This window comes from Triplophysa dalaica, chromosome 8 (genome assembly GCF_015846415.1).
Source record: "Triplophysa dalaica isolate WHDGS20190420 chromosome 8, ASM1584641v1, whole genome shotgun sequence".
NCBI classification, from domain to species: domain Eukaryota; kingdom Metazoa; phylum Chordata; class Actinopteri; order Cypriniformes; family Nemacheilidae; genus Triplophysa; species Triplophysa dalaica.
The window spans coordinates 8,758,013-8,770,853 of record NC_079549.1 but is presented as its reverse complement, the minus strand read 5'-3'; the positions used below and the strand labels follow the sequence as shown (position 1 = coordinate 8,770,853).

The 12,841-nt window shown below is 38.0% G+C and overlaps 1 protein-coding gene across 2 annotated transcripts in view; it reads right to left on the bottom strand.

Annotated features, from left to right (window-relative positions):
• igf2bp2a (insulin-like growth factor 2 mRNA binding protein 2a) overlaps positions 1–12,841 on the bottom strand; it is a 64,509-nt gene that overhangs the window by 22,197 nt on the left and 29,471 nt on the right. For both annotated transcript variants that reach the window (XM_056755621.1, XM_056755622.1), the window contains exons 3-4: positions 1,226–1,274; positions 928–979 (exon numbers count right to left, since the gene is read on the bottom strand). In XM_056755621.1, the coding sequence (XP_056611599.1) occupies positions 928–979; positions 1,226–1,274 (101 nt within the window). The remainder of the gene's footprint in view (positions 1–927; positions 980–1,225; positions 1,275–12,841) is intronic.

The following is a 12,841-nucleotide window of genomic DNA, read 5'->3' as shown; positions in this document are numbered from 1 at the left end:
CCACTGTGAATGTCCCCATGATTCATAAAGTCTCTAAATCAATAGCCACTCCCTTCCAGACAACAAGTGGTCACACCAGGTTAAACCAGGTGTAAATGATGACTGCCTCAGCTGCGTATGAGAGAGACCACAGGCACCTACATTTACCTTCATATTACCACGCCACAAAAAAAACACACATTACATCTGGAGCCGTGCCACCCTCTCCCACATCAATCCACACTCTCCCACACTGTTCATTCTAGCCGGAGCACTGAGTTCATCCCTCTCAGGCACTGTCTCCCTGCGACTCACACAAATCTATAACGCCCTGCCCGTATGTCTTCCCTCTCTCTCTGTTTTGGGAAAGCAATTACTGAACCCCCGAACTGAGATGTCTCCTTCGCCAGCACGGGTTGATGTGATTTAAGTTTGAATAACGTGTGATGTGAATGCACACACTGTCTCTGTAGCCCATAGAGTCTGTTTGTCATTATATACAACATCATGTGGGTATATCAGCACATGTGTTATTAGCAGGGGTCTGTTTTTTTCTCCAACATAAAGGGCTTTATATTGTTTCATAAATGGAGTATTTATCTATGACGAAAAGTCCATGGACATTTTTAGTCACATAAAGATTCAAGCCTAAACTATACAACTATATACATGTATAAAGAAGGTGTATATCACTGTTGTCCTTCTGAAACATTGTATTTCCATATCTGGTGATTTAATTATTTTGTCATAAGTCATAATAATTTGTCACCCCTTATGATTGTGACTTGGTTTTGCAAGTAGCTAACCAATAAAAATAATTTAAAAGTGCAACAACACAGTATCTAATCATTTTAAAAGTACAGTGTTTTTTCCCTTCCCTGAAATACAGCAAATTTGGAGATACACGGTTTCAAAGGACAACGACAATATCATAGGTGAAGTCTTTACCTTGTTCCACATTTTCTACAGTACCATACTCTGCTAAAAGGCCATCCAAAACCTGCAATGTAAAGGGTATGATATGTTATACACACACTTTGCCCCCCCTCCCAAATGATGTCATCAGGACTGACAATCAGATTCACACGCACTGGCCACTCAGACTGCAAAGTGTAGGTGTGTGTACAGAAGCAAAATTCTCAAGTGGGGAAATGTGTACTGTCAGTTACAAAAGGACGTGATGCAGCCCAGAGGATAAAGCAGAATCCTGACCAAACACACACACTCTCAGCGGTTACACACTTACCTCCCACTGCAGATGAGGGGGAATGTTCCGGATCTGAATCCTCCGACTCCTGCGAAGACAGAAAAAGAGGTTGAGAAAGTGAAACAGAGAAAAAGAAAGTCCAAGAGCAATAAAACAGAAAGTGAAAGACACAAAGGAGAAGCTTGAATAGAGGGGGTGAGACCAAGAAATGTGAAAGAGAAAGAAAGAGAGACCATACAATAGAAATGTAGTAGTTTGTCTAAAATTCCAGAAACAAAACAACTGTTCCCACAGACAGTGATTTTCAGCAACCAAACTTATTTATCTTGAATGACATTTGATGTGACATGAATGACAGTGACCACTAGTGATCCAACAAAGTTATACAATGTTTAACTTTATGCAAATGAGTAGTGATGCAAGGCTCTGATATCCAATAGGTGTTCATTTGACTTACATGTTGTTATGAAATGTTTATTAATATATTGATAAATAAAAGCATAGTTATTAAATTAATTATAAACAGCATGTTAACTATCACATTTTAAGATGTAATAGTATTTTTATAATATTAATAAATCAACATTATTTTGTTACCAAACAAGATATATACTAATATAAGCCCTGGTATAGTTTGCTTTCAAAATCCTAATTGCTAATCTAATTGTTAACACTGTTAACAATACACTGACGGATACAGACACTGTCAATATATCACAACTGTCATGTGGGTTTCAAAATGTGTTCCTGAACTACAAAGTCCTTAACAAAGTCTTTCTGCATCACTCTAAAATTTGCTTAAAACCGATCACAAGCTTCCCTCAACGCATCACTGCTGCCAACTGTCCAATGACACGTGCTTAGCAGAGAGAGAGCGTGTGAGAGTAAGAAATGGATTACTTAAGAGAGCGCAGTTCCCTCATTCAGTCTTTGCCAGGGGGACTGTTCTGTGATCCTTCATTCGTCGAGTCCGATGCTACCCAGCAGCCTGCGAGCGTACCGACACCAAAGCCACACAAACCGCTCCACCGCAAGCTGTTAACAACTACATTAAAATGAGTGGAACTGAGCTGACCGAAGGAAAGCGACTCAAAGAGCAAAGAAAAGCAAGAGACATATGACAAGCGCTTTTGATGTTCATTAGACCTCCTTCACAGGTAGATTATGATCATAAGTTTGAAAAGAAAACTAACAGATCAAGGCTGAACAAAAGAGGCTTATAAAGATGCAAGACAGAATTTGTTTCTAAAAGCCACTCTCCCCCAGACTCAAATCTGCAGATTTTTTCACTTTCTCTTCAATCCCTTTATCAATACTCTAGCGAGAGAGAAAGAGTCAGGCTCCACAGGAAATCTAGCGCTTGCACAGCTTTGTAAACTGTGACACTTCCTCCACGCCGTCTAAGCATTCGGCTGTAGCAGGCGCAACACCTTCAGGATCTCTGTGGCCTATGAACTGTAAATTCTTTTAAGCCCTCAGTTGAGGAGGGGCAATTTGGGATATCCCAGTAGAGCATGCCAGTTTAGCTAGTATATCCAAACCATCATCACTTCATTGTGACTTTCCATTAGGGTAGGCCGGGAGCAGTAGTAAACTCCAATTATCACAAATAAGCCGGATAACGACACTTATGAAAAGGAAGTTGCAATTATTTTAGTTTGTGGGAGATTTTAACATCTTTAAAAAAAATCTTTTTTATATTTTCTAGCTGTAGTGAGTGAATGTTTAAACAATAAACATAAATCTATTTTTAGTAAAAAATGTACATATGAGAGATGCTTTTATTGTTCTTACTAGTGTGTGGAATTTATTATGGTTGTGTGGTTGAAAACAAATGGCATGCTAATTAAAGTAAGTATATGATTGTTTTCCTGAATACATTCAGTGTTTCAAATGTAAGGAGTTTTTAAAAATATAGATAAATTATCAGAATTATGTGTAGTTCTGTCATTACAACTCTCTGAATGTTAAGCATGGTAGTGTGCATGACATATAATATATTTGGTCTCGGCAGAATAGATCTGCTACGCTGCTGTTGCTGCTTGCGAGGACAGAGCTAGTAAAGAGACTTGCTACTGCCAATATATCCACAACATGCTGCTGTGTGCATATAAGGAAAGCTGGTGGCTGCACATATAACATATGAATAAAACACAGCTTACGTGGTCCTTGTAGCAGATCTATACATGTGGAGCTTGCAACAATCACTAGCAGAGAATTAAACGTAAGTAGTAGTTATTATGTCGGATAGGATTAGAATTTAAGACTGCGCCGTAAAGTTTCATGTCATAACTATTTATTTTCCCCAAACCTTTACATCATATAATGAAAATTTGAGGTGAAATGGGTTAAAGCGATTCATCTAAAATAGTTCATCCAAAATACAAATTCTTTCCTCATTAATTCAATTTCATGTGGTTCAAACCTATATATCGGTGCCATCCCTACAAAGCATTGGATATGCAAATTCGGTTTTCAGGAAGTTGAAAAAATAATTGATGTTAAAATTCAATTTTAATACTTTTTATTGTATTACTTTTTTATTGTATTACTTTTTATCCAGTGACAAACATTAAAGGGTGATTAATAGAATTTTCGGCAAAAAATAAAATAATAAAATAAGGAGATACAAAGTTTCAGAAGGACAGCAGCGATATGAAAAAAAGGAGATACTTTGAGAAATGTCTCAGTGGTTTTGTGTTCATACAATGGAAGTCAAGGGGGGGGGCCAATGTCGTTTTGGCTACGAACATTCTTCAAAATATCTTATTTTGAATTCTGCAGAAGAAAGAAAGTCATACAGGTTTAGAATGGCATGAGGATGATTAAAAAATATTTTCTTTATTTGCGTGATCCATTTTAATTTAAATAATTTTTTAGGAAACAATTGTATCATTCTGTTTTCATTTGGAATAATAGTGTAGTCCTTCTCATTTGATGTCTTTTAAGGGAAAATTTGCTTTTGCCATATATACTGTATATATATAACGAAGGCTCCATTATGTCTCTTTCTTCCCAAAAATGGGAATGAGATGGATGGCTGATTTTGGAGGCACAGATGGAATGGCAGTGATGGTTCAATGTTATGCCTTGTGGCAACCAGTGTTGAGGTAAAAGTGCAAACAACACAAGTGGATGGCCTCTCTTGCTCCTTCTAACCGGCATAACCATCCATGTTCTTTCCTTCTCTTCCCTCATCTCTCCATCTCTCCTCCAACCTGCTGGGGTGGAAAATGTGACAGCGCTCTACACAACTCTTCAGGGGCTCCTCATATTCATCATGCCTGTGCTGGCGCTGGATTTCTGAGCCCTTCCTGGAAGAACGCACGCTCAGAAGCACATGCACACTAGAGGTGGGCGATATATATCGTCTGCGATAATATCGAGTTTGTTGTGTAAACGATGTGCAAATTCTCATTATCGAGTATTTAAATTACTCCGAAAAAACACGCATTAAAACGCCACACATTCAGAGGCTGCAGCAGGGCGTCACGTGATTGCTGTTCTGCGCATACACGTCGTCATCTCTCTCACAGGCATGGTAAGCGAATGGCCGCCCGCAAGTTGAACACCGGCGCTGTGCCGAAATCTGTGACCCATCGAAATCTGTGACTAGAGAGCTGTTTCGTAATTATTCACGCGAGAACGTGCCTGGCGCACGTGAACGCGAGAGCGGAAGGGGAGTTTCTTAACTGTTTACCTGACCGCCCACTCCACGATGACGTCATGTTGCCTCGCGCTCTTGTGTTTGTGTAGCTTATGCGCGAAGCCGACTTCTGGAGAAACAGAAGCGGCGACTGAATACTGCACAACAAGCTCTTTCATTTAAAAGACAAGACCCGAGTACATTCTGTATTATCATGACGGATTTGTCTTGGCTCATAATTTGAACTAAATCTACATGTGAACAGTGAGCAGTTTGCCTATAATGTTCTATAAAGTTTCAGAATCTGTCCATGCCAGTGTGCGCTTTAATAATAGTGACTATAGTTTATTTGTCTGTAAATTGTGGACCTTGTTTACTTTGATGTCATTTGTTAACAAATGTATATTATATTATTTAAGATAATCTGATTTGGAAGTGCACCTTTTGGGCAGATTTTCCTTTTTATTTTTGTGCAATCTTTGTACTGGGCAGTACTTGAAGTTAGGTATTTGTTCAATAAGGCCATAGGTGGTAAGGCAATAAGGCCCTAAGGACACATGGTTGTGTGCAATATGTTACAGATCAGAGTACTTTATTTACAGATGCTATTTGTTCATTATTATTTTTATTTCATCTTGCTTGTATGCAGCACAATTAAAATTACAGCAGAGGTGTACAACTGAATGTTTACTCAGAGTTTGATGTTCTTACACTAGTTCAATTAGTATTTTGTATGTCTTTGAATTGTTTTTACTTCAATACTTACATGTTAAAGAAAATAAATAAGCAATGTTTTCATTTTACATTGTGCCCATTATTATCATCAGTGATGACTTAACTCTTTTTTTTAAATCTATTTAAATTGCCTTTTTAAATCACATTTTTAATGGATATCGTGTAATTATCGTTATCGTTAAAATCACCAAAAATATCTAGATATTATTTTTTGTCCATATCGCCCACCCCTAATGCACACACCCTGCCCATCACAGGAGGATCCTGCTAAACCTCAGCAAAATTGACAGGACATCAAAGTCTCCACCTTCGTTATAAACATCGGTACACGTTCACTTGGCAGCGTCGTACAAGGTGTGACCTTGAGATTAGTGTGCATGCTGTGTGTGGGGACTCATACAGGTTTTTTTAGTTTAAATCTGGCTTGCACAATATCCCAATTCCATTCTCTACTGTCCGTTTGTCTCTCAAACTCTCACTATTTATAAATTGTCAAAAAGGCCAAAAACAGACATTAAAAATATTTCCACTTCAGCAGATTGTATAAATACATGTACAGGAACAGTTGAACTTGGTGTGTAAAAATTCAAACACAAAAGCACTCAGAAACAAGCGGACACTGAAGTAAAACCCTTGAATTCCACTTCTGTCAGACATGCTCATGACCACGCGCACATAAAATATCTTAAACACAAACACAGCAAGGTTTTGGATCTCTGAGGATCAATTCATGACGTGCCATCGGGAGGGAGCAGCTTTATTAGCTCGTTATTTTCGAAACTCTTCGCCGGGTATTTGTTTATATTTATGTGTAATGGAGCTGAACCCATTGCTCTTCTGGAAGAAGTCTCACAGACCCCTTCACCCCGGTCCAAAACCACCAGCACCCGAAGATGGAGGCTGAATGCCCCGCTTACCTTATGTTTGCCGAACGTAACCAAGCTGTCTGCTGCTGGTTTCGAAAAGTGTGCCAGACAACTAAATAAAAAACATGCTGCTCAATTTCTGCCTTTGAATATCTGAGGGTGGCCACATTCATTTGAAAAGCTAATATTTACAGCAGTCAGCTGCAGCGCAGGAGCTCGAAATCCATGTCGCCGCACACGCTTGCATACAGACCTTGTCGTCCCTGCGGACGGAGCGAGGGAACGTTCACCGTGTAGCAGACAGGCCAAAATGGGACCATTCACCCTGGGCCAGGACCTTTCAGACCTGCTAGCAACCACCGTCCGATCATGACTGTCAGCCAGACGAAAAGATATTCGCGGGCACATGAGGAGAGACGTCAAATAAAGTGTTGCACGTGTACTGAGGCTAAAAAACCGTCATGTTTCTCATAAAATGCTGAGAACTGAGAGAACGCTTCTAGATTAAAGCAGCTGTTGGCATCAGACCGCTGTGAACAACATGAGGTACATCATTTGAACCCTGGTTACGGCCTAATGAAGACAAATCTCTTAATGTCAACAGAACCAGAAACAACAATGTACATTTTTTCTTTATAGCACTGAAATGTTCAGGTTAAAACCTCCTGCTGACCAGCCGACAAGCACTGGTGCCAATAAGACGGAAAACCGGCACTGACAAACACAATGACCATTCATTAATGCATCTTCATCTAAATACACATCGGCCTCAGGGGGGGAGCAAAGTGTATGATGAGTAACATTTACAGAAACAAAAAAAACGCACACAGAGATGAGACACTGTGGCTCCACTCCATATGGGTCCATATTCAAGCCACAGACAGCCAATCCACCATGTCTGTCCTATACATCCCACAGTGTGGTTTCATAAAAGAGATCCGAAACTGAAAAGCTTTGTTCAAAGTTTAAGGAGTATTTTCTCCCTCCTAGATGCTTGAAATAGAATCCTACATCAAATGTCTTGAACTCAGGCTACAATTTCAAGCAGACACTCTAAAAAGCTGTTTTTAGTAGCTATGGATGCAGAAGAACAAAGCTGAATTCTTCATTCCCAATAAACTCATAAGGAATCATCTCTTTGCTAGTTGTGTCCAATTTGTTGGTTTTCTAGAGAATTTCCCAGAGGGAGCATGTTGGTATGTAGATGGAAAATTATGAAAATATTTGTAGGTTTTGAAAGTCATCTGTCAAGAATGTACAAAATCAACTCAATTCCTCCGTGGCAGTCCCCTGTAGTATAGCTTTGAATGGACAATTCACTCAAAAAAACTACTATGGCAGACAATGGTGGCCAATAAATGTTTAGTTACAAGCTTTCTCCCAAATATATTTCTCTGTGTCAATCAGAAAAAAGAAATGTATACAGATATATTAGAACATGAAAATGAATGTTCTTTTACTTGAAAAACATTTAATACTAAGCAACAGTGTGTTGTAGACTTGAAATACAAGTCTGCTATTGTAGATTAAAGACTTGGACAAAAGTTTTTTTGTCATGACTTCCTCCTGGCTGTTACAACTTTCTGATCAGTTTCTAGTTATATCACTACATAACAACTGATGGGAAGAGAAACTCAGAACCACCCTAGAGTCCTCTTCTCTCAATTTAAGCAGATAAAAGGCATTGTTAAAGCTTAAACAATAGATTATTCCACCTTATACGTGTTTTTATATAATAATTGTAAATGATAATACTAATGTTTTCCAATGGTAGAGCCCATTCATTTAGCCCAGAAAATAAGGAGATCTACTCATAAAACTGCTGTCCAAGGAATTTTCTCTAACAGTTGTTTATCACATGTAAATGTTTAGAATGAAAGCGATACAGAATACAAAAGGATAATGTTATGCAAATCTAAAAAATTCCATCCTAATTTTATCTTTTAAACAGAAGGCAATCTTACAACTAAAGAGGTATAGGTTAACGCTACACAAAACTGCACGTAAACCGGCGTAGGCTGTTTCGAAAGAGTTGGATGTTTTGAATACTCTCATGCAATGTTTTGTAATGAAAAACATTACAAAATGAAGCAATTTTGTTTTATAATGAAAGGTGGGGCTTTATGGGCTGGGACAGAGAGATGTTTTGATTTACAGGTGAGACATGTTCAACCTGTCTCTGTGTTCTTGTTAGTGTTGAGAGATATTCTCTATAGTCAGATAGTTCTATTGCCAGCATGTGGATCACCGATACACGATAGTATCGAGAGGCGGGGCAATATAGGCTTTTTTCTATGACAAGCTGGATTTTTTAACAAAAACCGAAGCTTACGTGTCTAGAAAATGCTCATGTGAGACTGAAATTAGCATTCTATCAGAGTGTAAATTCAGTGCAGTTGGTTACATTGTTACTTCCAGTAAAGATACTCATATCGAATCGCGATAGAACTTATTTAGATAAAAATGATAAGCTATTGGCATTCTGACTCGATACGGATTTATTTTACAGTCAGTCAGGATGCGCGTCAAAGAACAAAGTCAATTTCATACTGCACTTGGCAAAGATAGCTAGACATGAGGAGAAAAACATGACTGGAAGGGGAAACGAAAGTGAAACTAACCTCGAGTTGTCATCACGCGTTTTTTTCAAGTATTTATTTTCCATCGCAATCACCGGTTAAACAAAACAAACTTGAGGCGGAACTGCAAACGAGTTACTTCGAAACTCAAGCACGAAAGTTTTTATATCCAACGTTAACATATCTGCTAACATGAGAAGGTGCTTTTGAAATAAACCATCACTGCCCTGTAAAGATTAGAAATGTAATGATGTGAGTTTGTTTGCACATTAAAAGATTGAACCTTGTATGTAACATGCTTGCATGATTATATAAGTGAACAACAGTTTATGTGAGATGTCATTTTGAAAGAATCCCACTACTCTAGCGAGACATTATTGCAGCGTTAGGCATGTGCGCAGTTGCTGAGCCAATAGCGTTCGAATGCACGCAGTAAAGGAGCCCTTTCATTGGTTGAATGTAGTAAATGAACATTCCCTTTACCTAAGGAGTGAATTGAGTCAAAATGGGACTGAATGAACTGGTACATGTTGTTTATGGCCTAGTATCCTCTTTGTTGCAACAATACATGTCTTATTAGGTAAAATCAATGACTTGGTTACTTTAATTTTAACTGGTTTAAAGTTAACTTTTGTTAGATTGTTGTGTTAATAATCTGTATTTAAAATAGATTATTTAACATAGATTATTACAGATTAAAACACATGTTTTAATGAATTATACATCAAAATAAATATTGTTCTATATATGCAATATAGAAAAACATGATCAAGTTTACATTTTTGCCATATCACCCATCCCTTCTTTCAACCCCAAAGAGAGAGGAGTGAATAGAATGAACCACACTCGGAAAAAACATTTCTTCTATGTACTTCAGTCACAAAACCAGAAAGCATTACAAAAGTGCATTTAAACAGTTGAGAAACGTGTTGTTTATATTCAAGTTTTTTTTATCATTCTGAACATATTCTGAATATATTACCATCCATACTGTTCCTCACAATCTGGATTTCACATATCATATCAAGACCATGACTCTTTAATAAAATATATTATCAATAGCACTGTCTATCTTTGCCCTATATAGACAGTCACTTCATCTCACTCACTTTCCAACTCTGTAGCTCCGACTCCCAAAATGAAAGACTAATGAGAATGCAGCTTGTTCACCTGCCCGCTTGAGATCCCATATTATTACTATGCAGCATGCATGAGGCAGATGCTTCTAACGGGCAAATGGAAGAAGTACTTTCCTGACAGGCCCTGTGCTGCTCTGTCACTATTCACCCATTCAAACCAGCAAGCAGAGAGCCCCTGCCGTTCACTCATAGACCAATACAGACACAGGACTGGAGCCTGAAGTTAATCTCATTTAAAAACATTTTTAACGAAGGCTTGACCCTTATGGAAGCGAAAAATAAGTATTAAATTAGAAATGGTTAAAGATGGTCAATAAGTCATTCAATGACGACTTGTCTATTAGTCTAGATTTTTTTAAATTAATTTTAGTTTAATGTTTTTAAGGGCAGTGCTTTAAATAGGGTGAATTTAGAGATGCATGGTGTGCCGAAGCCAGCTAACATCATGTTAACACCATTGCCAATGAAGTTTTATCTATAAATTCACCCACTTTAAAGTACAGCAAGAGTACAAAAAGTTGCAAATTTTCTGTTGCGCAGCAAGTTAACTGATGCTAATTAAGCTTAAGTTCATCATTTTGTTGTCCTATAGTAAGTTTAAAGCTTATTCTTGTAGCAAACACTTGTAGATCTGCTTATATTACCCCATTATTTAACCTCCATTAGTTACCTGTGTCACTTCTGCTTACCTTTAAGTCACTCAAAGGCCTTGCTCCTTCTTCTCTCCGTGTTAACAGACCTTTTCTTTAATTCTCCGAACTTCTGGGTGTGATTTTGTCTATTGAAGACAATAACCTAATTCTCTGAATTTAAATCACACCTACTTGTTCACCCAGTATAACCAGTCATGTGTGCTTCTGACGTCTGCTATCTACTCATGTATGATGCCCAAAGATATTATACATTAACAAGATGAGCCACTGCCATTACTCGGAAAGGAATGATCACTCTTATAAAGGAATTCCCGCCTTCCAGTAAAATGAGCCAATTGACAAAGAATGATGATTTTCTGGGGCGGGGCTCTACAAAGATGCTTGTGATGCACTTGCCAACCTGTGTGTAAGTGCATTTGTTGAAACAACCTTGAAAAATGTGTTTTTTGTGCAATTTATGCTTATACAGTGTTTCCCCTACCATTACCTTAGGGGGGCGCCCCGCCCCTCCAACAGCACTTCCCGCCCCCCTTGAAGGTCAAGTTGATTAATTTTTTTTGTAGCGTCAGATCACAAGAGAAGTCATTTAAGGTTACCTTTCCTATATAACAACTAAATAGCATAATGTAATTTATCTTATTTACATGGCGGCATGTCATTTCTGATTCTACGTGGTCGTACCTAAGTAAACGAAAATGCAGCAGTTATAAAGTATTTTTTGCTGTCAGTCAGTTTACTGTTTGCTATATACTGTTTAGGTTTGTTACAGATTATAAACCATAACGTTTTGTATCTGCATATAGCATTTATGATATTAATAACATTAATAATCAGCATGTTAAGAGCATGTTTTCATGTTTTAATTGGAAAGAATCAGTTCTTATGGAAAGGCTGTTAGTAACTTTTTAAGTACTCCTGCTCATGATATATACACTCACCTAAAGGATTATTAGGAACACCTGTTCAATTTCTCATTGATGCAATTATGGTGGTGGTGTAATGGTGTGGGGGATGTTTTCTTGACACACTTTAGGCCCCTTAGTGCCAATTGGGCATCGTTTAAATGCCACGGCCTACCTGAGCATTGTTTCTGACCATGTCCAATCCCTTTATGACCACCATGTACCCATCCTCTGATGGCTACTTCCAGCAGGAAAATGCACAATGTCACAAAGCTCGAATCATTTCAAATTGGTTTCTTGAACATGACAATGAGTTCACTGTACTAAAATGGCCCCGACAGTCACCAGATCTCAACCCAATAGAGCATCTTTGGGATGTGGTGGAACGGGAGCTTCGTGCATCCCACAAATCTCCATGAACTGAAAGATGCTATCCTATCAATATGGGCCAACATTTCTAAAGAATGCTTTCGGTACCTTGTTAAATCAATGCCACGTAGAATTAAGGCAGTTCTGAAGGCGAAAGGGGGTCAAACACAGTATTAGTATGGTGTTCCTTATAATCCTTTAGGTGAGTGTACATTTCAGTTGTTACATTTAGTTGTCAGCAGATTTTTTAAAATAAAAATAGACCATAGGACTTCGCTTCAGGAGCAGAGCCTGAAAAACACATTTTCTGTTAACAGACCTACTATGTTTCATATAGACTGTGGCTATCAGAATGTAAAGTAAATGGCCTGGTAAAACATTAGATTGATTGATTTAACATTATTTATTAAAAAAGTATTTTTTTGGAAAGGGTAATTGTCCGGACATCCGCGCAAAAAAGATATAGAGACCCCCCAAGCTGTAAACCTATGGGAAACACTGCTATAGGGGACAAAATATATTTTACAGTAAACTTAATGTTTAATTGTTGGTCGGAAATATGCTATTTAATTTCCTATTTATTTTATATGCTATGATTAAAATAGCTGCATGTAGGTGTTGCAAACATGGCCGCCGAGTGACACGACTTAGGTAAGCACAGTTAAAACTCCATTTGCTATACTGTTTAAACAAATAATCCTATGGTCCTCTTTGTTGTATTTAATTATGGGTGCACGTGCTGTTATTTTTGAACCTGGAAAATGCG